The sequence below is a fragment of the Micropterus dolomieu genome, linkage group LG01 (assembly GCF_021292245.1).
Source record: "Micropterus dolomieu isolate WLL.071019.BEF.003 ecotype Adirondacks linkage group LG01, ASM2129224v1, whole genome shotgun sequence".
Classification (NCBI taxonomy): domain Eukaryota; kingdom Metazoa; phylum Chordata; class Actinopteri; order Centrarchiformes; family Centrarchidae; genus Micropterus; species Micropterus dolomieu.
The window spans coordinates 19,823,609-19,849,143 of NC_060150.1; the positions used below are offsets into that span (position 1 = coordinate 19,823,609).

The 25,535-nt window shown below is 42.0% G+C and overlaps 1 protein-coding gene and 1 long non-coding RNA gene across 4 annotated transcripts in view; both read left to right on the forward strand.

Annotated features, from left to right (window-relative positions):
• Positions 1 to 25,535, forward strand: part of cubn (cubilin (intrinsic factor-cobalamin receptor)) — a 134,683-nt gene that overhangs the window by 26,392 nt on the left and 82,756 nt on the right. Inside the window, exons 6-18 of the mRNA XM_046061003.1 lie at positions 1,363 to 1,487; positions 3,384 to 3,576; positions 4,026 to 4,144; positions 9,824 to 10,058; positions 10,807 to 10,988; positions 11,417 to 11,579; positions 12,280 to 12,470; positions 14,620 to 14,776; positions 15,188 to 15,363; positions 17,716 to 17,881; positions 19,826 to 20,051; positions 20,150 to 20,280; positions 21,971 to 22,050. Of these exons, the coding sequence (XP_045916959.1) occupies positions 1,363 to 1,487; positions 3,384 to 3,576; positions 4,026 to 4,144; positions 9,824 to 10,058; positions 10,807 to 10,988; positions 11,417 to 11,579; positions 12,280 to 12,470; positions 14,620 to 14,776; positions 15,188 to 15,363; positions 17,716 to 17,881; positions 19,826 to 20,051; positions 20,150 to 20,280; positions 21,971 to 22,050 (2,144 nt within the window). The remainder of the gene's footprint in view (positions 1 to 1,362; positions 1,488 to 3,383; positions 3,577 to 4,025; positions 4,145 to 9,823; positions 10,059 to 10,806; positions 10,989 to 11,416; positions 11,580 to 12,279; positions 12,471 to 14,619; positions 14,777 to 15,187; positions 15,364 to 17,715; positions 17,882 to 19,825; positions 20,052 to 20,149; positions 20,281 to 21,970; positions 22,051 to 25,535) is intronic.
• Positions 22,130 to 25,013, forward strand: LOC123977987. Of its 3 annotated transcripts, none has more exons than XR_006826830.1 (4): positions 22,130 to 22,236; positions 22,725 to 23,991; positions 24,450 to 24,657; positions 24,810 to 25,013. It is a non-coding gene; the product is annotated as an uncharacterized LOC123977987 (long non-coding RNA). The 3 variants fall into 3 exon arrangements; XR_006826829.1 differs by having other exon boundaries at positions 22,725 to 22,782; positions 22,870 to 24,657; XR_006826827.1 differs by having other exon boundaries at positions 22,725 to 24,657.

Genomic DNA, 25,535 nt, shown 5'->3' on the forward strand with positions numbered 1-25,535 from the left:
TACTTGTTATAGTTACACAGTATTAGGGGTGTGGGCTGTATTAAAAGTATCCACTGTTCTCCCATGCTCTAACACACAGTAACGATGAAATGTGTGCTGTTCTCACATTCTTCCTCTGTATGTACACATAAACAACAAGGCAGGGAAATATAAAAGGAATTTATTTTATTGTTTGGGTACATTATTGTTCAGTGTACATGCTCACATCTGAAACAAACTTTACGTGCTTGATAACTCTCCCACCCCGCAGACATCTACACGTCAATACCGATTTATATTCATAGCGGCAAGTGCTATGTAGCTCCACATAGGGGACACAGGAAGTGACATATAGCACATTCATGCGGCGTCGGAACCGCGTAGGAAATTCACAGCCGCACCGGCAGAACTCCAGAACGTGCAACTCGGCCGGCTCACGCGCGGACGCGCTTACAAGTGCGAGGGCCCGCCCAACGCTGCTTGCAGCTTTAATTCTTATTTTTTCTGCAACACACGTTTCTTTTTCCTCTTTCTTTCTTTTCACCATAGTTACCGTCTCTGTTGCACTCATCACACAAACCTGGCTGAGTTCAGCCCCGAAAAAACGTAGCAAACTGGTGCAAAAGGTTTTGGATTGAAAAATGAGAATCAGTCCAACTTGGTTGTATCCCCCTTCAATATTGAAAGTATTAGTTTGGCCCAGACTGACAGACACCCAAACAGCGTTCTGCTGCAGCTGACAGTCAGCCTGCGCAGAGGCGGATCATTAGGGAAAACATTAGAAACATGAATTATTGTATTATTTGTTGATCAGAGGGAAAGCGCTTTGTAGGTGGTTGAATTTAGAAAAGAGCAAAACGCTGTGGGTTTTTAATGTTGCTAGGCAACCACCGAATCAGCTGTGCTGTCAGTCTTATCAAAGATTATAGCGCCAGCAATCTGTAATCTTTGGTTTGCCGCTAAGTAATAAGGTCATATTAGCAGAAACTTGATCACAACTCACAGGTCTGTGTCTTTTATTGCTAAAAACTCCGACTGCCAGATAGGTTAAGAACCCCTGTCTAATCTGAATGTAATTAGGCCTACCTGTTATGTTCTGTATGTGTAACATGAAGGGACGTCAAACTTTTATTTTGTTGTATAAATGATAATATGATAAATAACCTACCTTGATACCTGATATAAGGATTAGGGAATGAGTCAACATGTGTAGGAAGTTTGAATAATTATTGAAGGTGTCTATGTTGTGCCACCTGTGTCCAGATATTGCAGAGGTCAGACACAATTATTTATTTCTACAAAAAGTGCTATTTAACATTGAGATGTGCAATGCCGGACTTTACCTTGTATTCTTCTTCTCCTCACCCAACCCACATCCACAAGGGGCAAACCTTCCTATATGTACCTGCCCTTCAGGCTTTATAGGCAATGGTTATGGACCAACTGGTTGCAGCCAGATCGGCAACATCTGTCAGTCTAACAATCCCTGTGTCAATGGACAGTGTGTGGTGAGTGTGTGTGACTATTCAGGCATGGTGGGATGCTGTGTGACCATTATGACAAATATGTTGTATCTAACTTCATCTGCAATTACTCATTTTAAAGGATAAGGCTGGTAAAAATATAAAATGTTGACACAAGTAGCATTTTCAGATGTATTTGTGTTAGTGTGGCCAATGTCTGAATCAGTTTTTGAATGCTTGATAAATCTGACCTTGCTTTTGTGTTATGATATTCTCACAAATAGAAAATCAAGAATCAAACCCCTTTGTAACGGCACATTTAAGAATGTCTTACTACTACAGGTGCTGGTCATATAATTAGAATATCATCAAAAAGTTGATTTATTCAGTAATTCCATTCAAAAAGTGAAACTTGTATAATGTATACATTCATTCCACACAGACTGATATATTTCAAGTGTTCATTCCTTTTAATTTTGATGATTATAACTGACAACTAATGAAAACCCTAAATCAGTATCTCAGTAAATTAGAATATTGTACACTCTAATCAGCTAATTAACTCAAAACACCTGCAAAGGCCTTTAAATGGTCTCTCAGTCTAGTTCTGTAGGCTACACAATCATGGGGAAGACTGCTGACTTGACAGCTGTCCAAAAGACGACCATTGACACCTTGCACAAGGAGGGCAAGACACAAAAGGTCATTGCTAAAGAGGCTGGCTGTTCACAGAGCTCTGTCTCCAAGCACATTAATAGAGAGGCGAAGGGAAGGAAAAGATGTGGTAGAAAAAAGTGTACAAGCAATAGGGATAACCGCACCTCGCAGAGATTTGTGAAACAAAACCCATTCAAAAATGTGGGGGAGATTCACAAAGAGTGTACTGCAGCTGGAGTCAGTGCTTCAAGAACCACCACGCACAGACGTATGCAAGACATGGGTTTCAGCTGTCGCATTCCTTGTTTCAAGCCACTCTTGAACAAGACACAGCGTCAGAAGCGTCTCGCCTGGGCTAAAGACAAAAAGGACTGGACTGCTGCTGAGTGGTCTAAAGTTATGTTCTCTGATGAAAGTAAAATTTGCATTTCCTTTGGAAATCATGGTACCAGAGTCTGGAGGAAGAGAGGAGAGGCACAGAATTCACGTTGCTTGAAGTCCAGTGTAAAGTTTCCACAGTCAGTGATGGTTTGGGGTGCCATGTCATCTGCTGGTGTTGGTCCACTGTGTTTTCTGAGGTTTGGACCAAGGTCAACGCAGCCGTCTACCAGGAAGTTTTAGAGCACTTCATGCTTCCTGCTGCTGACCAACTTTATGGAGATGCAGATTTCATTTTCCAACAGGACTTGGCACCTGCACACAGTGCCAAAGCTACCAGTACCTGGTTAAAGGACCATGGTATCCCTGTTCTTAATTGGGCAGCAAACTCGCCTGACCTTAACCTTATAGAAAATCTATGGGGTATTGTGTAGAGGAAGATGCGATACGCCAGACCCAACAATGCAGAAGAGCTGAAGGCCACGATCAGAGCAACCTGGGCTCTCATAACACCTGAGCAGTGCCACAGACTGATCGACTCCATGCCACGCCGCATTGCTGCAGTAATTCAGACAAAAGGAGCCCCAACTAAGTATTGAGTGCTGTACATGCTCATACTTTTCATGTTTATACTTTTCAGTTGGCCAACATTTCAAAAAATCCTTTTTTTATATTGGTCTTAAGTAATATTCTAATTTTCGGAGATACTCAATTTGAGATTTTCATTAGTTGTCAGTTGTAATCATCACAATTAAATGAAATAAACATTTAAAATATATCAGTCTGTGTGTAATGAATGAATATAATATCCTAGTTTCACTTTTTGAATGGAATTACTGAAATAAATCAACTTTTTGATGATATTCTAATTATATGACCAGCACCTGTATACTATTGCTATCACAGGCCACCACCTTGACTCCTGGTTACATCTGCAATTGCAACTCTGGCTGGCAAGGAATAAACTGTGACCAGAATATCAATGTTTGCTTGAGCAACCCCTGTCAGAATGGAGGAACCTGCACCTATGGCATTAATGGATTCATGTGTACATGCACTGCCCACTGGACTGGGCAACTGTGCCAGACCCCACAGCAAGGTACTGCCAGCACAAGAATATAAGGAGGGACTGGGAAGATGAAGGGGAAGAAGTAGGCAGGGATGGGTTGAAAGTAAGGGGGAAAAACTAAAAGGACAAGATTAAGAGAGAAGAATAGATGTGAAGAGACACAGGGAGGAAGAAGTTAAGGAAAACTTGGGTAACAGACTGAAATATTGTAACTAAATAACATATGGGTAGGGTGCGACAGTGTGCAGGACTTCTGGTTCATTCTAAATTGAGTTTTTTGGTCCTACACACCTGTAAGGAAGACTAAATGATGTACACAAAGTTGCTGAAGTTTTTACCTATTGTTGGCATATGCTGTATGTCCAATATATACAGGGGAGCACAACCAATAAGAGATAAATGACGCAGGGTGTAAAGAAAATGCAAAGTATGTAACAGATGTCTTCAAGTGCTACTGTAGCTGTGTATGTACGTTCCAGAGTGTGGAGGTTATCTGAGTGGCCCTGCTGGTTCCTTCAGTTATCCCAACACCCCAGGTCATGAGGAATACAGTCACCAGGTCAGCTGTGCCTGGGTGATCCGCATTGACCCAAACAAGGTCAGTTGCAGTCTCCCCTTTTTTTCCTGTCATTTGTTTACGTTGACTTTGTAATTTCATTCTGTGCAGGTAATGTACAGTTGGCTTTTTTGAGCTTCTCAACTAACATAATACCTTGTAGAGGTTGTCGCGATTGAACAACTGTGTGATTGATTGATTGATTGGTTTGATATCGGGGGCAGAGCTAGACTCTCAACACAGTGAGGGCGGAGCTTCATCACGGGGCCCACCTGCTACCAAGTCATTTAAAGCCCCCCTCCAGCCAGTTTTAACTGACGTTTTTGGTTAATGTTCTTTCTCAAACAGAGAATGGGGGTGTGGTTAATAGTCGGACGTAATAAAAAATTACCATGACAATAATTCATGTCATGGTAATTGACATGACTGGCTGGAGTGTTCACTAATGAAATGCTGTGTTAACATCACTACACTGTAAAGTTTAGTACACTTCACTGCCTGGCAGGAGTAGCTATTACTTACCCATGACAGAAGCTAATGTGCGCGTATCAGCTGTTATCAATCATACAGTTGATGGTCCTATCACGCTCTGCACACGATAACTCCCACTACGTTTTATGGTGCGCTTACTTTACCGCGAATGTTTGGGTGGTCTATTACTCTGTTGAACTGTATGTAAAGACTTCTGATACCATTTCCGCCGCCGATGCACTGGTAAAATGGCAGATGCATGTTGCAGACTGTATATAAGACGGTGGCAGGTGAAAGTGCGACGCGTTTTCTGTCATCTGTACTCCAACACCGCACGCACAAATGCCATAATGAAAATGAACAGCACACTAAACCAAGAGGAGGAAACAAAAAAATAAAATGAAGACCCTCTGTTAGCTAACTTTCTGCAATAACTATGCTAGCTAACTACACCTGGCTAACTACAACTTAGTTAACTTAGCTAACTAAACTAGAAAGGCAAACCAAAAATCAGACACAGAGAGACATGCCTACTGTAAGTTCTAAGTAAATTACATGATAAATTGGTTAACTAGCTCACAGCGATGTTTATCGGTTTGATGCTCTGACTTAACAAGGCATGACAGTACGCCTGCGCAAGCTTTGAGAATGACGTATGACTATAGTAATTCCATAAGTCATACGTCAGAACCCCGTTTTAACAACTAAGCAACTTTTGCAACTTTGAGCACAAAAATAAACTATTTGTCAAAAAATATTTGGCGAACTATGTGGGTAATCAATATTGTAAGGAAATGACTCAGAAAAATATGAAGTATCATAGAAATGTCAAAATACACTGGAGGGGGGCTTTCAACCAAGTTTACATGACCCCGGACTCACTCCAAAAGTCCACTGAGTCCGTCTGCTTCACTGCTGCCAGAGCTGATAGCAGCACTAAATGTTTGTGTTCTCATCATAAGCGCTGCAGTGCGTCCCAGAAGTGTCCCAACGTCAAGGAGCACAGAACAAATTAACTGGGCAGGAAGTCAGACACAGAAATGGCAGAGAATTTGGTCAATTTTCAAAATAAAATACCCGGTACAGACTTCCAATCGTATATCAACAATAAACACAGTTGAATCAGACAAAAAAGAAACAATTTAACTTTGTAGCCTACATAATCATAGTAGAAGCACAAAAAGCAATCACTAATCACCAAATCAACAAAATCTAAATGTGTTGGCAAAATCTGGCAGGCAAAACACTCTTATTCTGAAATGCTCCCTGTGGTAGTTGCTAGATGCACCCGTTAAGACGAGGAACGAAAGCGAGCCACAGAGAACTTTGAAGAATGTAGTAGAAGCACAAAAAGGACATATAAAAAAACAAGTCATTAACGTGGGGCAGACTACACGCTCTGCTGCTGAAATTATTCTTGAGAGGCTTCCAGGGGACTTTGATGCTGTAAATAAACCCTTGCGCACACGCTGCCTACGTGTGTCCCTCAGAATTCCCATGATGCATGAGAGTGAAGGGAGTTTTGTTAAAATATGCTAATAAATTTGCCATTTGTTTGAAATACAAATGTTACTTTATGATTTATGTTTATTAAAACATGTCTCCTTAGAATATACTGTTTTTTTGTTGGTAATTGTCATTCCTGTGGTGGTTTACCATTGAAACAATCATTTGATAAGAGCTGCTGAATTTTCCCAGTACAGCAGAGCTGCATGCAGTATTGTTGTTTGTCCGAGTCCACATCAACTGAGCTAAACTTCTTGGCCCACATAGGGGGCCCCCTACCAGCTGTGGCCCTGAGTCGGCCGACCCATGCACCCACGCTATCTCTGCTTTTGCTTGATATCTAAGGAATGTTTTTTTTTTTACATCAGTCAGACATTATTTTTAAATTCCCTAATTCTGTACAGTCATAGGACCATAAAACAAGGCCCAGAAACAATAATTACGTATTTTAACTCCAGATTCTATGAGTATAGGCGCAGCCCTCAAAGGCGTAGCAGGACAGCGCGCACACCGGACTGAGGAGTTGAGACGTAGCTTCGTCCTCATGCAGTGAAGCCACTCTGCTGCCCCTGCTGCCCCTGCTGTCGTCGCGGGTGGGGAACACCCATCTGCGACCCATGGGGGGGGCTGCGTGAGCCACCGGTCAGGAGAGTCCTGCTCCTGGCGGGAGGAAGAAGGATTTTGGGCACCGTGATACGTTGCCAGACAGGAGGGAGGGCCTCTCTGCGTGGTGCTCATGTGTGATCGGTCAATCTGGCAGCGAGGCGTGGCCACCGAAGGGGACGAGCTGAGACCTGCCTCAGTGGGGCTGGCCGTGCATTGCCGTGACAGCCCTCCACACACCGTTAAGAAGGGTTGGAGCACCCTCCTGTGTGCGACTCCCAGAGAGCGGAGGGGAATGGGGGGAAATGCCGGGGTGTCCACAGGAGGTGGCATAGCTGCACTTGTGGGCTAATAACCCCGTCGCTGCCCTGGCGAGGGGAGGGAGGCGGGGGTTGGAAACAGGAAAAATTAACTGTTTGTGACATCGGAGCCTGGCTGCATAAACGCTGTCCAGCCAGCTGCAGCTGGTCCATTCAGTGTGGGAAATGTGTTTAACGGCAGCCGCTGACTCAAGTGAGGCAGCAGCGGGCCGAGGACCATGCTAATTAGGGCTCTCTTTGTGTTCAAAATATTTTGTCTCAACAGAGAAAGTGCTTGTAGAACATGAACAGGGAACATACAATTCCCCCCCAAAATGTCACTCCTCAGGTTAACCATGGCGCTGGCGGTCCTTCTTCCAGTTGTCATGGATATGTATGGTGAAGCAGGTAGTAGGTTGGAGGACCCAAATGCAGGACACGAAAGCCAGCAGGAACAGTTCAGAAGGGTTTTAATACACAAACAAAAGACGAGCACACTTACAAACAGAGTGGCTGATTGACTGAGTCCAAAACAAAGGCTGTCCAACAGAAATCCAAAAGGGTGAAAACCAGAATCTAAAAATGAGCAGGGTAACAGGGAGACACGGCGAGTAGGGCTGAAGACACGAGAACAAACTGCTACACAGGGTGACAACATACAATGCCGACAAATACAAGACAGAAACACCAGGTATATATACACACAGGGACTAACGAGCAGGGCGGGAGCAACACAGGTGAAAGACATGAGGCTAACGAGGCACAGGTAGGGAGAGAGAGAGAGAGAGAGAGCGCAGGGGAAAACAGAGACAGACATGCAGAGGGATCACTGGGGTAACAGACATGACAAGGGTTACCGAACACTAGACGAAAGATAAGACAGACCCCCAAAACCCAACAGACCAAAATAACGCTAACTAAACACAAAAGTGCAAAACACCGCATGGCAGACAGGCAGAGTGTGACACCAGTCGCGGTAGTCCCGCCGGCAAGCCAGTGAGTGGGGTGGAAGGGAGGAAGACTGGGCCCAGCCGACGTGCCGCCTGATGCTCTCCGCCTCCTCGGCCGTGAATCTTATGGTGTCCGCCAAGCTGGTCCGGGTTCAACCAGATTGATGGCCTCAGGGATAGCAGACTGCAGAAGCCACAGGATTCAGTGAATTTGGGCCTGCCAAACACTGATCCGGGCAGCGGTGACAGCCGAAGTGGTGCACTCCGTAGGCTGCGTGTTGGCGCCTTTGCTGATCTTTTCCTTTTCCTCCTCTGTCATGGTGGTGGAGTTCGCCACCCGCTTGGTGAAGGAGGAAGCGATCAGCGTTGTGTTGTTGGTGGAGGCTGAATTCTGGAAAGTGCATTGGTGGGATTTATCCGCAAGACAGGCCACCTACTGTGCTCCAGGGGAAGCCAGGAGAGGGCACCATCCAGCCGCAGCCGTCCACCGAAAAATGTGGTGAGGTTGGGCTCCAGCAGGGGACTTGGGGGAACCCCCAGTCAGAGAAGCCCTCCACCTTGGTGATCAGGACATAGGTGGAGAAGGGAGCCCACAGAACCTTCGGGTCCATGGCATCACTCTTCTGGTACTGCCGGATGGGAGAAAAATAGGCCAGACCGGATCCCGCTTACCCGGCTGATTGAGAGCGAGAACGCTGGCCAATTCGTCCAGAGGAAAGAACTCTTGGGCCGGAGGAACAACCAGGTGTCAGTGGGCGGCAGCTCTCTGGATGATGGAGGGAAGCTCTCTGACAATGCCGAGGATGGATGGCAGGGAGGTGGCGGCCGATAGAGAGCGCTACCTCGAGGCTGGGGTCGCACACCTTGCGGCCAGCAATCACCGGGGGCTGGCACAGGGAAAGCAGGGAGCCGCTGGGAGATCTGTGAATAGAAGAAGCAGAAACAGAGTCCTGTTCTTACAGTTACGGCAGGTCCAGGGCTTTGTCCAGGGAGTGGGTGGGCCTCCACACCTCCTCCTCCTGAACGGCGCTCATCGGGGGTAAGAAGGGCACAGAACGGTGAGTGCGAGCTGAGTGCTCAGCCGGTGTGCTCAAGAGATCTTGGAGATCCCCTGGCATGATGTAGCCCGTGTGGCAGATGCCGCACACCCGTACGGACGAAGCAGAGTCTCGCCCTGATCCAATCAGCTTGCTAGAAGACATCGTCACTTCAAAATCTTCTGCTCTTTAGACAGTATTCTTGCTCTTTAGACAGCTCAGTGCTGACGAAAAAAATGGGAGCCGATGGCCAGGTCTCACCGTTGTGTACAAGGTGCAGACGTAGGAGAGGCCCATGCTGTAGGTGGGCGTAGACAAGCTTTTCTCAGTGCAACGCATGTGCACGTAGGGGTAAACCCAATAGCGATAGCCTTAGACGGTGAAGCCTATGCGAAATAGAATGTTGTCTGCTTGGCTCATGATGTAAGCATTGCTGGGATCACTTTACTTTTTCTAATAACACAGTACTAGAAGCAATTGATTTTGTGCAATTACAATACATATGATGGCCCCAGAAACCAGTGATATGTTAAACAAGTGAATGTTTTCTCATTGAGCAATCAGGGAGCAACATTATCAACCCACTACAGTCTTGTTTCTGGTCAGCAGATGATCCTGGCCTTTTAGTATTTGTGTGCTGGGCAGGTATTGTACAGTCATTTAATTAAAGCTTGCTGCTGATGGAAAAGGGGTTGCTGAGAGAGCTGAGACCAACTGAACTTCAGAGAGCAGATCTTTGTGCTCGTGTCCCAAAACAATGAGCTATAAGAGAAAGAGAGAAATGGGCATTGTTACATGTTTCAAATGTAGCAGACTGATAGAGATCCATTGAATTCTGTGTGTTCTTTTCTTTAGATTCTGCGTACTACATTTCCCTTCTTTAATCTGGAGAGTAGCACCAACTGCAACTTTGACTTCCTTCAGATCCATGATGGGGACAGCGCCTCTGCTCACATAATCGGAAAATACTGTGGCCAAAATAACCCACAGGAGCTCTACAGCTCCCACAATTCCCTGTATTTCTGGTTTCGCTCAGACCACTCTGTCAGTGGTGGTGGCTTCACAGTTGCTTGGCAGTCTCAGGACCCAGGTAAGGGTGTCACATCTGTTGTAGGTTTAGTTGAACCTATGAACCCCGCCATTGGAACAGGAGAGTGTGTGCATTTATAACATGGGAAACTGTGCCATCAAGGATACTAACAAGTGGCATGTAACAACTAGTTGTGTTGAGTGGTTAACAGCTTTCTGGTTTTATGCAAACAAATAATTAAAAGGTGTGACTACAACATCCACCATCAGACAAAGACACAAACGATAAAGCCTGTCTGGCTGGTTAGTGACAGTTTCTCTCTGGTTTGATTGATGCCAAAGAAGGTGGAGGGGGAAGAACCCCACTAAAGAACAAGATAATGTAGAAATGCAGGATCAAGACCTGGGGCAGTCAACAGGATTGTGATAACATGGGAAATGTGGGATGAACAGTGACATGTTTGATCAAACACAGTGGTAATGAAGTCATATACAAGTTTATTTGAGTGATTAACAGATGGGTTCATGCAAATAACCACAACACAAAACAAATCCAAAAAGGAAAAAAATTAACCTCTCTACAAACAACCTACACCTCTCTCTAAAAAGAATCTTCATCTACTTTACTTCATTATTTCAGTGCAGCAACAGAGATGTGATACTCTGTTTCAGTCATTCAATAATTAGCATTGGTTCATTGCAACCTTTACCTTCATAAATTAATAGTAAAGAATGAGTGACAAATGTACGAAAAAATATGATTAGTATTAATAGTTCTTTGGCTTTAACCACTGTCCTTCTCATGTCAGTTTGTGGAGGTGAACTTACTGCCTCCTATGGCAATATTAACTCACCTGGTTACCCTGGAAACTACCCACCTAACCGGGACTGCTACTGGACAGTGACAGTGGAGCCCAGCTTGCTCATTACCTTTGCATTCGGGACTCTCGGTCTGGAGAATCACCCTGACTGCAACCATGACTTCCTAGAAGTGAGAAATACTGCTATATCCCAGTATGTTTTTCATTAGGTAAATCAATCACAGAGAGCTAAACAGAATCAGCAAGTCAACTTACCCCACCAGATTGTATGGGTCTATAAAACCCCATTTGAGTTTAAAGGTATGGTTTTGATGTGTCAGCTAAAACTCTGATCTTTTAACTACATCCCCTTGCTAAAACCCAACATTTGCTTACCTTGTTAACTAAACAGGGGAGCTGGTTTAATGTTGAATCCAAAGTTCTGTGACACTGGCATGGTTGTTTCTTATGTTTGCTATTTTGTCAGGCTTGTGCCTGTCTGCCACTACTGATACCACTCCGTGCAACAACCCTATAATATAGAGCATCCTTATAACTAATATTAATGATATTAGTAATTGTTCATCTATTGATTGTCTTGTGTGGCCAAATGTTGTAGATCCGGGATGGTCTTCTACCTGAAGACCCAGTTCTGGGGAAGTACTGTAGTACTGCATCACCTGCCCCCCTGCAAACCACAGGTCCAACTGCATGGGTCCACTTCCACTCTGACTTTAGTGTCTCTGACCGAGGCTTCCACATTACATACACAACATCACCAAGTAAGATACTCTGCATACACCATGTCACAATGTAATCCATTATACTGTCTGACATGACATTTCTTTGAAGATTATTCTTGACTTGGGAAGCATTTAACATAACAGTACATCTAGAGGTTTTGAGCCAGTGGTCTTGCCATCATCTCCTTAAAGAAATTTCATCAAGTGCTGTTAATTGTTGCCCACATGTTATTTTTATGCAGACACCGGGTTTTAAAACATTTCAGCAATGTTTTGTCAAGCAGAGAAAATGGTTCAAATAATTAATTAGTCATCTAAGCATTAGTTTGACCAGCGTAGAGAGGAACACTTCCCAATGTCTGTGTTAAATAGTTGAAAGACTATTACATGGGAAACATGTACATTTAGCAGGTTTTTCACCATAACAAGTCAGAGAGAATGGATATTTGTGTGCAGAGTGAATTTAAGAATAACTCGATACAAAAGGTTTGACATTCTGTTGTTGGGATTTGTTACCTATAATTTTGTGTAACTTCAAATGCCTTGGAAAGTAGTTTGGAAGTAGTTTCCTGTTTCTTTAAATACTTCAATTAAAGTGTCAGTGCCTTGCTCTTGGGAATGAAACCCAGAAGAGCAGGAAGTTGATCTCCCATAATTGTCAGTGTAAGTGTCTTGTTTTATGTAATGAGCTGCAGAGGTAGAATTAGATCTCCTCACCCTGGTGTGTGTTGTGCCTTAGGTGACCCTGGTTGTGGTGGTACCTTCACCGACAGTGAGGGCATCTTCATCTCCCCCAACTGGCCCAACAACTATGCCCACGACCGGCAGTGCATCTATTTGATCAGGTTACCAGTGGGTGAGAAGGTGGCCCTCAACTTTACTCACATGAATCTGGAGAGTCACAACAGCTGCTCTTTTGACTATGTGGAGGTAGGACTCACAAACATACAGTATGTCCTAAAATGGGCTTTAATAACTTATGATTACTACAACCCCATCTCTTACAAAACACAAATAGAATCAGAAGAATCAGAAGGAGCTTTATTGCCAAGTAGTGTTTTACACATACGAGGAATTTGCTGTGGTGATAAGGTGCTACACGTAGACAAACATACAGTCAACATAAATAAATATAGAAATATATAAATATGGAATAGAAAAACAACGTTGCAGATATATATATGTGCATTATTCTGGGTCTGTGCCGTGCAGCGGTAACTCAACGGAAGAGAATATTGTGTACATATAACTACTATATCAACAACAAATATGTGCAACATGCCAGGTCTGTGCACGACACGAGATGACACAACAACAGTATTTACAACAGTATTTACATGTGCAGAGACATTTGTATCATTTGTATCACTTGTTAATGAGGCTAGCTGCAGACAGGAAGAAGCTGTTTTTATGGCGAGAGGTTTTGGTCCTGATGGACCGCAGCCTCCTGCCAGAGGGGAGAGTCTGAAACAGTTTGTGTCCGGGGTGGGAGGAGTCAGCTGCAATCTTTCCTGCTCGGCTCAGAGTCCTCGAGGAGTACAAGTCCAGAAGAGAAGGAAGATTGCAGCCAATCACCTTCTCTGCAGAGCGAATGATACGCTGCAGCCTGCCCTTGTCCCTGGCAGTGGCAGCAGCAATAGACACCACTAATTTGCTTTGTTAAATACTTTTTTAAACCATACATTCACTGGCAATATTTTTCCTCTTCCACCTGTTGTCAGGTTTATGCCACCAAACCCCATGGTTACTGTCAAAGAAGATGTTAACTTTGTTTAAATATTAAAGTCTACACATGGACTGCAACACATCTCGTGCTTCAGGTCAACAGTGACTTCAGTATTTTATCAAGACCAACATTTTTCCATAATTCTAAAAGAAGAAAGAAATTGTGGCTGCAGTCTCTGTGGCAGAGAGCAGTTTAGACAGCGGGACAAATGAACAGCCATGGAAAATATGTCTACAATTGTCAAAATGACTGTGTTACCTTCTGAGGGGGGGAAGGCCTGTAAAGAAGTCCACCGCTATGTGCAACCATCGTCAGATGGGGATAGGAAGAGGGCATAATGGAACCGCTACGGGCTGGTGCACAGCCTTGCTGTCGGTGCAGACAGAGCACGCAGAGACGAAGGCTTGGGTATCAGGAGACATGGAGGGCCACCAGAACTTTTGCCGGATGAATTGGAGATCTGATGAAACCCAGGGTGACAAGTGAACTTAGATGAGTGGATCCATTGAAGTACTTGGGATCTGATGGAGTTAGGGACAAATAGACAGTTAGGTGGACCAGTACCTGGTTAAGGATGAGTGAGCCACAGCCTCTATGTCCCATTACGCAGCAGCCACCACAGGGGATGAAGGTAGGATGCTCACCAGATTCACACTTCTCTGGGTCGAACTGGAAAGAGCATCAGGTTTGGTGTTATGTAACACTGGGTAGTATGAAGGAGTGAAATTAAACCTGCCGAGAAACAAAAACCTGCGAGCCCGGCGTGAGTTCAACTGCTTAGTGTAAGCAAAATTTTTGTGATCTGTCCAAACCAAAAAAAGCTGCTCTACTCCCTCCAGCCAATACCTCCACTCCACCAATTCTAACAACTCTCAGTTTCCCACATTGTAGTTTCTCTCTACTGAGGACAGGCTTCTGGAGAAGAAGGCGCAGAGTGTAGCTTTTCTCTCTGGGTGAGCATTGAGATAGTACCGCTCCTACTCCTGAGTCTGATGCAGCCACCTCAACCACAAACTGTAAGGAGGAGTCAGGGTGAAACAGAACAGGTGAAGAGGAACACAGATGCTTACAAAAGGCTTGATCAGCCTTGTCCTAATAGAGGAAGGGAGTTCTAGGTGAAATGAGGTGTGTAAGGGGAGCACTCACCTTACTGTAGTCCCGTATGAAGCAGCGTAGAAGTCGGCAAACCCCGGGAACTATTGCTGCTGTTTCCTTGAGGCGGGGGTAGGCCACTCCGTCACAGCGCTGATATTCTCAGAGTCTGCCCTCAGCTGGCCCTGCTCAATGTCCACCAGTATTTTTTGTCATAGTTTTCATTGACAAATAAATACTGTCTCTTATCTACTTCTTTAGGTCCATGATGGCAGAATGGAGACTGATCCTCTGATAGGGAGGTACTGTGGGAACTCCCTGCCAGCTCCCATTCACTCATCCTCCAACTTCCTGTGGGTTCGTTTCAGGTCCGACAGCTCAGTCAGCCAGGCTGGTTTCAGGGCTGTCTACACCGTTGGTGAGATTCCACACATTTGAACACACGTAATATGATATCATGTATGTTTTGTATATGTATTATACTTCATTAGTGAAATTATGCCTGTTTTGTTTAACAGTGGGGTCAGGGTTAGGGTTATGGGGTCAGATCAGGGACCTTGTGTAATTTGTGTAAGAATATGGGTTAAAATTGTTTTTAGAAGGATAGTGGCACCTGGCCAAATTCTCAGAACCAAGAGTGGTTATTCAGTAGAATATTCAGTGTTCAGTGTTTGTATCAGTCACAATAGTAATGTCTGAGAAGAAAAGGGTGAAGCACCAGTGAATTATGATGAAGGAATTATCACAGATCCAGGCAAAGATTTTAATCCATACAGTCTAAGATATGGCTTTTAGCCACTGACCAACCTTCAACCCTCCCTCTCCCCAGCTTGTGGAGGTATTTTGTCGGGGACTGGGCAGTTACACTCTCCCTTCCACCCCAATGCCTATCCCCACAACAAGGTCTGTGAGTGGGTCGTTAACCAGCCAGAGGGCTATGTGGTCACCCTTGACTTCCTGTCATTTGACGTTGAGGGAGGCTCCTGCCATTTTGACTTTGTTGAGGTAAATAAATGCTAAAGCAATTAATACATTCAAACTGTTGGCCAGAAACAACAAATATTACTTTTCTGCAATTTTTTACTTTTAAATACAATTTAGAATTACAGCCACATCCACCTTCTTCTTTTTCTTCTTCTTCTTCTGCGGATGTTTGTCACTATGAGCAACTCCTTTTCACCTGGTCATGTGAGCCATTGATTATACAAAAATATTAATATTACCTTAAGTAGAAATTTGATGGCAAAACCTATATTATACACTGTGGTATTGCATCTTTTACTCAAGTAAAGCATGCGAATACTTACTCCACTACTCATGATGATATTAATAATAATATTATTATTTAATTAATAATAATCATGAACAATGCTCAAGCTCCCTTCTGGAAAATCTGGAACCACCATGCTCTTAAATACTCCGGTCAGGGCAGGGCCAAGATAAGAAAAAAGGAATAAAAGAAAAAAGGAAACTTGGATATATATACACTGAACAAAATTATAAACCGAACACTCTTGTTTTTGCCCCCATTCATCATGAGCTGAACTCAAAGATCTAAGACTTTCTCTATGTACACAAAAGGCCTATATCTATATATAGATATACAGTCCCCTCCAAAAGTATTGGAACGGTAAGGCAAATTCCTTTGTTTTTGTTTTTCACTGAAAACATTTGGGTTTAAGATCAAAAGATGAGTATGCGACAAGAGTTCAGAATTTGAGCTTTTATTTCCTGGTATTCACATCTAGATGTGTTAAACAACTCAGGACACATCACCGTTTGTATTAGACCACAGCATTCTTAGGTGAGCAAAAGTAATGGAACAACTAATCTTAAAGTAAATAACATTTAATATTTGGTGGCCTAACCCTTGCTTGCAATAACTGCCTCAAGCCTGCGACCCATCAACATCACCAAACTGTTGCATTCTTCATTTGTGATGCTATTCCAGGCTTTTACCGCAGCTTCTTTCAGTTCTTGTTTGTTTTGGGGTGTTTCTCCCTTCAGTCTCCTCTTAAGGAGGTGAAATGCATGCTCTATTGGGTTAAGGTCAGGTGATTGACTTGGCCAGTCTAAAACCTTCCACTTTTTCCCCCTGATGAAGTCCTTTGTTTTGTTGGCAGTGTACTTTGGGTCATTGTCCTGCTGCATGATAAACTTCCTCCCAATTAGTTTCAATGCATTTCTCTGTAAATTGTCAGAAAAAATGTTTCTGTATTCTTCTGAATTCATTCTGCTGCTACCGTCATCAGTTACATCATCAATAAATATTAATAAATAAATATAATTATAATAAATTTCAATCTGGCCTTCCAATTCTTACTGCTGATGAGTAATTTGAGTCTTGTGGTGTGGCCTCTATATTTCTGCTCTCTGAGTCTTCTTCGAACAGTGGATTGTGATACCTTCACCCCTGCACTGTGGAGGTCGTTGGTGATGTCACTTACTGATGTTTTGGGTTTTTTTTCCACAGCTCTCACGATATTTCTGTCATCAACTACTGTTGTTTTCCTTGGCCGACCTGTTCGACGTCTGTTGTTCAGTACACCAGTAGTTTCAGTTATTTTCCAGGACATTCCAAATTGTTGTACTTGCTATGCCCAATGTTTGTCCAATGGCTCTGGTCGATTTTCCTTCTTTTTTCAGCTTGACAATTGCTGGCTTTTCTCCCACAGACAGCTCTCATGTTGGTTTATCCTCTTTAACAGGAAATGCAGTCTTTATAGGTTAGAACCAAGGATGAAAACTTAGATTAGTCATGCAGAGCTATTTAATGTTTGGACAATCAAACTAAAAGGCAACACCTGGGCAACAACAAACATCTGTCAGTCACATGTTCCAATAGTTTTGCTCACTTGAAAAATGGGTGGGTTCACACAAAGGGTGGTATGTCCTGAGTTGTTTAACACATCTAGATGTGAATACCACGAAATGAGAGCTGAAATTCTGAACTCTTGTCTCATACTCATCTTTTGATCTTAAACCCAAATGTTTTCAGTGAAAAACAAAAACAAAGGAATTTGCCTTACCGTTCCAATACTTTTGGAGGGCACTGTATATACCCTGCTACCCAGTTTCCACAACTATACACCAATGTATATGTTCAAATCTAACTCATATACCGGTGTATTGTTTGGTCTTGTTGTATGTTTGTTTAGTTGCAGACACTTGTTATCCCTGTACAGTGAAACAACATGATAATACTAATAAAAAATAATAATAATAGGTGCTTTTGGGCAATATTAAAGACACAATCTGTTTCTACATGTGTGTTATATATTATGGGTGGATAGATTGATAAATGAAGAGGGGGCTGGTAAATCAGTTATAATGGTGCATGTCTCCTCCATCTTCCAGGTCAGGGATGGCTCCACGTCCAGCTCTCCTCTGCTGGGGACATTTTGTGGTTTTGAGATCCCCCCCAAGCTTCAGTCGACTCAGAGATCTATGTACATCTACTTCAAGACCGACTCCTCTGTCAGGAACCACGGCTTTGAAGTCGCCTATGGCTCTGCCTTGGAGGGTGAGACTAATATTATTATTATCATCATTATTAGCCAAGATTTCAAACTCTGACTGCCCTCCTAGGATAGAAAAAGATATTTTCTATGTGACTATGTATTTGATGTTGTTTGATTTTACTTTGTTTGATTTTTTCCACCTTGCTAAGTCCCAAACTGAAAATACCCTTTTCAGCTTTAGTTTGTTTAAAGGGAAATTTTGGTTTGCCTGGTTGTTGTCATGATAACATTTTACATCTTTCTGTGGCAGGAGCAACATCAATCAGAAGCACATGCCTTCTGCAGCATTCCATAAAAATTCTAATGAACAGGAAACATCTCAAGTGATCATCTTTGAGTCTGACAAAAACACAGAACTAAGTGCTGCGGAAATCCTGTAGCTCTATTCACTGTAAAAAGAGCGTGAGATGCAGTTAAAAGCTTGCAAAGTTAGTAAGTGAATGTATGAGCTTATTTTACTTTGTTACATGTTAACATGTACCTTTTACCTCAATCTAATATACTCTATTGCCAACCGTCTTCTATGCAGACGCTGGTTTTATTTCAACCAGCCAAAGAGAAAATGGCTGTTCCAATGCACAAACACACAAACACCAGATGCAGCTGCTTTTGACTCAGAGGGTCTTCTAGCATTGTTTCCCACAGTCTTATTTAAATGTGTTTTGTGTTCTATTGTAACTCCTTCCCTGGTGTGTCAATAAGGACATGTTGATGCTTGATATAAGAAATAAGACTCATGTACAATTCATTTGGGTTTCAGCACTGAATGTCTGTGTTAGCCATGTGTGGTGACAGCTGGAGGTCTGATACCATCCTTTTCTATATGTAATTTTCTGGAGAAAGGATTTAGCAATATCATCACTTCGGCAAATTCAGTACTTTTGGGAACTTCCTAGTCCATAATAAGAAAATATAAATAGTAAATGGGCTGAAACATACTGTGACAGTGTGTCTTTTCAGTTTTAGTTTTTTACAGGGGTGCCAGTTAGGTCTCTATCCTGACATTTAAGATTTTTAGGTTTACTTTGTTTATTTGCACAAATGTCACAAAGGATGCACGTGTAAAATCTTTGAAATATACAACAGTGTGATAAGACAAACCAGCACTCAAAAGTTCAGCTCACAACAAAACTATTTTGTATTTCATCAAACCCAAAAGAAAAGCAAATCTCAAAATAACACACTGCAATCAACTCAAAATGCACGGCAAGCCATAGTTCAGTCCAGTTAAACTAAAGTAGCACACATAAATTCATTCCAGCACAAAATATCAACACAAATTCAGTCCATCACAAAGTAGCACAGAAAAAATTAAGAAAACCAGTGCAAGAAAGGGGTTTTGTTGGACTTTACAACCGGAGACAAGAGGAACTGGACAGCAGTGATTATTGTACTCAGCGGTGGTATAGAGGTGGAGTATTTTGGCCGGCACGGTGAATGAACGCGATTGTTGATGACTCGAACGGTTTCAAGAGATTAACTACTACAGTTTTACTGCTTCATCTAACAAAGAACGTGTTGCTCCGTTGCTTACAAACTCTGCTGCTTTTCTGCTGCTGATCCTCTCTCTCTCCTGTCCATTTTCCCACACCCGCTTTACCAGGGAAAGATTCAGCGATGGCCCAAGCGCAGGGCGAATCAGTGAGTCTGATGAAGAGTGGGTGTTTACAGGGCGGTGCAACCTGGTAGTTGCAGGTTGTCACAATACATATACACTGTATAGACGTTCCCCAGGGCTTTCTACTTGCCATTAATGCTAATCATCTACAAAAATACACGGTAATTTACTTGTGCTTTTAAACTGAAGCCTTTCAGAAACCATACATGCTTAACATTACTCCAGAATTTAGTTCAATATTCTTGATAATGAGTGTCTTCTAACACGTCCATCAAACTTTCCCAAAGATCTGTAAAGTTGACCAGTTGTCCTATTTTTCTGGCACCAGGTTGTGGGGATACCCTGACCATTCCTTCTGGCACTATCACAAGCCCTGGCCACCCCACCAACTACCCCCATGGGGCCAACTGTACCTGGTACATCAGTGTTACCCCAGGCAACCTGGTTCGGCTGTCGTTTGAATCCTTTAACCTGGAGTACCATGTGAACTGTAACTTTGATTACCTGGAGGTGTACGACAACGGCACTGTGCAGACCGGAACCAAGATTGGCAGGTACATGATACATATGTAGCAGTACACATATAATATAATCTCTTGAAATTATGCAGATAATTGGTGTGTAAAGACAGTTTGATGCTTTGTTTGTGCAGGTACTGTGGGCGTTCGGTGCCTCCATCCATCACCAGTACTGACAGCATGCTGACCCTGCTGTTTGTGTCTGACTCAGGTTTATCCTCAGAGGGATTCTCTGCCAGCTTTGTCTCCCTAAATGCCACCACAGGTACGCAATAGATTCATAAACAACAAGACTACAACTCACAAGCTCAGGTTCCAACACAAAATCTAACTATTAAACTATGAAACTATGAAAATTGATTATAATATATTATTATTATTATTGATTGATTGTCCACTAACCGGAATGTTGGTGGTTTGATTCCCGGCATGTCAAAGTGTCCTTGGACAAGACACTGAACCCCAAAGTTTTTCCCACCACCAATGAGTGGTGGGAAAAACTAGGGTCTATAAAAAATACAGACAATTTACCATGATCCCAAGCCTTGTGTACAATATTTTGAAGTGGGTATAGGGATATTTAGGCAGATGTTAACTGCACCTTTAAATGAGCTTTGACAGTAGAGCTTTAAAGCGCTGCATGAGATGTTTAGCAGTTCTTGTCGGTAAAGTCATGTTCAGCACTAATGTCACAATAATACACCGTGATGAAAATAATAAATTTTGCATTACATTTAATTTATTGCATGTTTATTTTTAAAACACTTCTTTAAACCACAGAAAAAGAGATATAGGCATCATTCTACAATGTGCTCTATGTAATAAATAAGTAATCCAGCCTTTGTTTTGGGGCTATATATGTATATGTATTTATATGTATCCATCTATATACATCTTTATATATAAACCTTATAATCTGTTTTTGTTTTGTCCTTAATTAAAAACACACACACTATATACATATATATATATATATATATATATATATATATATATATATATATATATATTAGTGCTGGGCAACTATTACATTTTTTAATCGCATGATTTTCTTGCGATTAATCACGATTAATTGCAGTGTTACACGCAAAATTGAATAATGAATTCTTAAGTAATGTATTGTGCAATTTTAAATGTACTGCTATATACACAAAAGTGTAATAACATGTGGTTTGCAAACACTTTAAACAAATAAGGGGTCGGTGCGTGTGTTCACTCGCACATATTTCACTCGGTTAAAAACTTGATATGACGTTACAAGTCACGGGTGGATATTTTAAGCACAGACCAGCAAGCAAAATTGAACACTGGGTGCAGATGTTGGTTTCGGCTGTTTGAGTTGTTTGATAGGCTGCGTCATTAACAAGCAAGCGGCTCACCTGCTGCTGTGAAAATGCTGGCTCCTGCCAAATTTCTCAGGGGGGGCAATTGTTGCGATGATGGCTAAGGTGACCAGTTCAATGGTCTAAGTCTGCTATAACACAAGGATTGTTCCTTAGGCTACATACTGTACAGTATTTGTGAACAGCTACATCCTGAAGTTCATTGTGAATGTCCACAGTTAAGATCAACCGATCTTTAGACCTTTGGATGTAAAGGCAACTACTTTAGCAATAATGATAAAAAAAAGAATGACTCTCACAGTCATCTGATTTAGCTGTAAAAAACTTTTATTTAGGAACAACAAATCCAGAATAAAGAGCGGTGGCACTGGGCTGATAATGTGCAATGAATTAAATTATTTACAGTTAATCTTGCATATCTTGTAATAGGCTACTGTTATGTAATAATGTCACATATGCTGTATATGAAGGTTGATCAAACACAGCTTTTCTTAAATGTTTAACGAGGTACAGATGAACCTAGTACTTATTTTCTGTCTTTAAGTTACACACATTACACAAGACTAAAAAGGTAAGCAGAGAGTTGTAAAAAATCCACTTGTTATCCTGTAGATCAGTGGTTCTTAACCTGGGGGTCGCTGCGGACTGTAGCTCAGGGGGTGTGGCGTGAGCGAACGAGCGAGGGGCGTGCCGTGAGCGAGGGAAGAGGGGCGAGGCTTGAGCTTTAATGGGCCAATATGTCAATGAGGTCCAGCTTCTCCAATGGGGCACCGGATCTTCTCTGAAGGCGGGAGGAAGAAGAAGAAGAAAAAAGAAAAAGAAAAGGAAAAGAAAAGAAAAGACACGTTGTTGTTGGTGTTCGGGCAATAGCGCTGCAGGTAGGTAATCACGGCGCTAACGGTAACGTTAGTTGCTCTAATGTTAAAGTTAAACGAATGATGTTATCGCACAAACAAGTAATTACAAGAAAAATTGGTTATTTATTGCAGCTGTTTTACATTCGTAGTTAGACGTAACGTTAAACAAGTGACGACAGTAAGCTAACGTTAGTCTTTCAGCACAGTGTGTGTGTTTGTGTGCTTGTGTGTGAGAGAGATAGAGGTAACGGGAATGTACTATTAAATAAATGATTCTGCACAAATAGTAAAGCGCAGCTGTTTTTGTAGGATTGATAATGTTACTACTAACTTTGCCGAAGCTACGCTGAGCTAGGCTATAACGTTAGATTAACAAATGCTTAATATTTACAATGTTGATGTGAAGGGAATACAGTCACTTGTATGAGGGTGCAACTATATGTCCTGTGTTTTTCAAAATCTGCACTTCATTAGGTGCACAACCTTGACTTCTTGTTCCCATGCCATAGGAATATTGCACGACATTTGTCATCTGGTCCCTGGAAAACATTCTCTGGCTTTGACATTGTAAGTATCATAATTGCCTTTTTTAACTTGAAGCCAGATAATGTCATGTCCAGTGTTTTTTTTGTAATTTGCTTCATTGTGGATTAGTGCCTCTTGAGGCAGAAGAATGCCCATGACTGTGGAATCTTCATGTTGATGGTATATGACCAATTCAATTCATATTAGAAATTTACTCTTAGAACATATTTTTACATATCTATAATTTGTATTGTATGCAAGACTCAAAAGTAACCATGAAGTGGTTTTTTCTATAGTATGCACTGTATCTAGTCCTGGTTGCCCCCTTTGATTTTACCGAGGTAAGTTTCAACTTGCATGTTAATATTCTTACACTGTTGCACATTTAGAGAAAAATGGGTTGGGTGTGGGCCATCGTTTTTAAACTTACAGTGCATCACTATTTTTCCAGTAGTAATTAAAGCCTTCCTTTTGATAATTCATACAATCAAATACTGTACATGTTGATAGTGTCGTGCATAAACCAGATTAATTACAACATTAAAAACCTTTCTTTACACCCCCTGTGACGTTTATTTAGCTATGACGTTTAGAATGACATGCCAGAAGTGCGAAAGTGGTGGTGTGTAATGTTGCTTGAAAACTCCAACCCCAGAGGGTAACTAACAAACATAAATTTCCCTTAATATCTGTTACATGAAGTTGTGTGGAAGCCATGATTAGCCATGTTGTAAATCAAATAACAGTAAAGCAAAATGTTGTCTTCATCACGTAACTATTGACTTCATTTTTCTTTTTAAAATCATTGAAGGAAATATTCACATTGGACCTTGCAAGCAACTGCTCTGTTGACCAAAGGTCAATATGTACAAGAAGTGGAAGATACATTTATGGTGCACCAGCTGGACAGTGAACTTTGTATGGATAAAGTACTATGTTGCATGGTTATTGCATTGGAAAACCATTGAAAACTTGTGGGGATTAATTGTCAATTTGAGAGGCTTGAATTAAGATGTTTGTGTGATGTGTGTACTATAAGCATGTCCTATTGGCTTTTTAAAAAGGTGTTTGCCATAGCTGAACATTAAAAGAAGTGTTTGATTTTTTTTGTTAGACCTAAGACAAGTAAAGCCTTGCACTAAACTCAAAAATCCAAAGATTTGCATTACAAACCATCGAGACATTTCAGTTTCTTTGTCTGTAGAAGTAACTTCAGCCTCAGCCACCACAACATAGAGTCTGGACAATTGGGTATGCATATACATTTTCTGAACATTACAAAAAAAGATGAATTATATTTTGTTTTTGCTTTGGCTGTCCTCTATACAGTATAGGGTTAGGGTTGGGAGTTAGTACAGTATAATGATGTCAGTCTAACCAAACATTTTCAAAAGTAAATGTTATTTAATCATAACATAACACTGCATTCAACACTTGTAATTACAGTGACATTGCCACAGAATGTTAACAAGACATGCTAATAAGTCACATTGCAAGTACCTTGTGCACACTATTTGTAGATGAACATATTTGTGGTGTTGATAACCAGACATTTTTTTTTATAAAACAGAGGTTGTTAAAACTGTGTCCTTCCTTGTTGAGGGCCTTTACAGCCTTTTTGTCTGACTCACTTTTTAAAAAATCATCTACCTCTATCAGTACATAAAGATAGATGATGTAGTCTCTATAATATACATTTTTGCTTGTAGGCAGTTGTCAGGGGGACAGATACAGCTTTGTGGCATGATGCGGATGGCTTGGCCTGCGTATGGTTCGATTAAGCAATAGCTCACGACAGGCCATGGTATACGCTTCACTGTGACCAACACCACCTTATCAGAGTTGTTGGATTCCACTCCTCCACGCAGAGCCATAAAAGACAGGGTGAAATATATTTTGGATGCCCTGCTACCCGAGGTATTTTTTTCTTATGGAAGTATCATTTTGTGTATGTTTGTCAATGCTAGACATCTAATTGTATCCTTTTAGTTGGCCTTATTGGTGTACGTTTCTTTTGTACTGCATTCCCCTTTTTTAATTTTTATAACTTTGAATAACTCATTTCACAGGCCACCCTTCATTCGCTTGCTGCCGTCAACTGTATTTCCCTGGACAGAGCCAAAAGGTTGTATCAACAGGGTAGACAGTATGACAAGAGGTGAGATCAAGACATTTATTTGTAATGTACACATTGCTTGTCCTTAGCTATGTTTCACCCATTTCAATTGTAATGGCCCCCAACTGATTTTAATTTAATAATTAAAGCTGCAAGCAGCGTTGGGCGGGCCCTCGCACTTGTAGCGCGTCCGCGTGTGAGCCGGCCGAGTTGCATATTCTGGAGCTCTGCCGGTGCGGCTGTGAATTCGCTACGCGGTTATGACGCCGCATGAAGGTGTTATATGTCACTTCCTGTGTCCCCTATGTGGAGCTACATAGCACTTGCCGCTATGAATATAAATCGGTATTGACGTGTAGATGTCTGCGGGGTGGGAGAGTTATCAAGCACGTAAAGTTTGTTTCAGATGTGAGCATGTACACTGAACAATAATGTACCCAAACAATAAAATAAATTCCTTTTATATTTCCCTGCCTTGTTGTTTATGTGTACATACAGAGGAAGAATGTGAGAACAGCACACATTTCATCGTTACTGTGTGTTAGAGCATGGGAGAACAGTGGATACTTTTAATACAGCCCACACCCCTAATACTGTGTAACTATAACAAGTAGAGAACAGAAGAAAAAGATGTTCTTTCTTTACAACTGTCTGCATAGCTTATTCATATTGTATAATG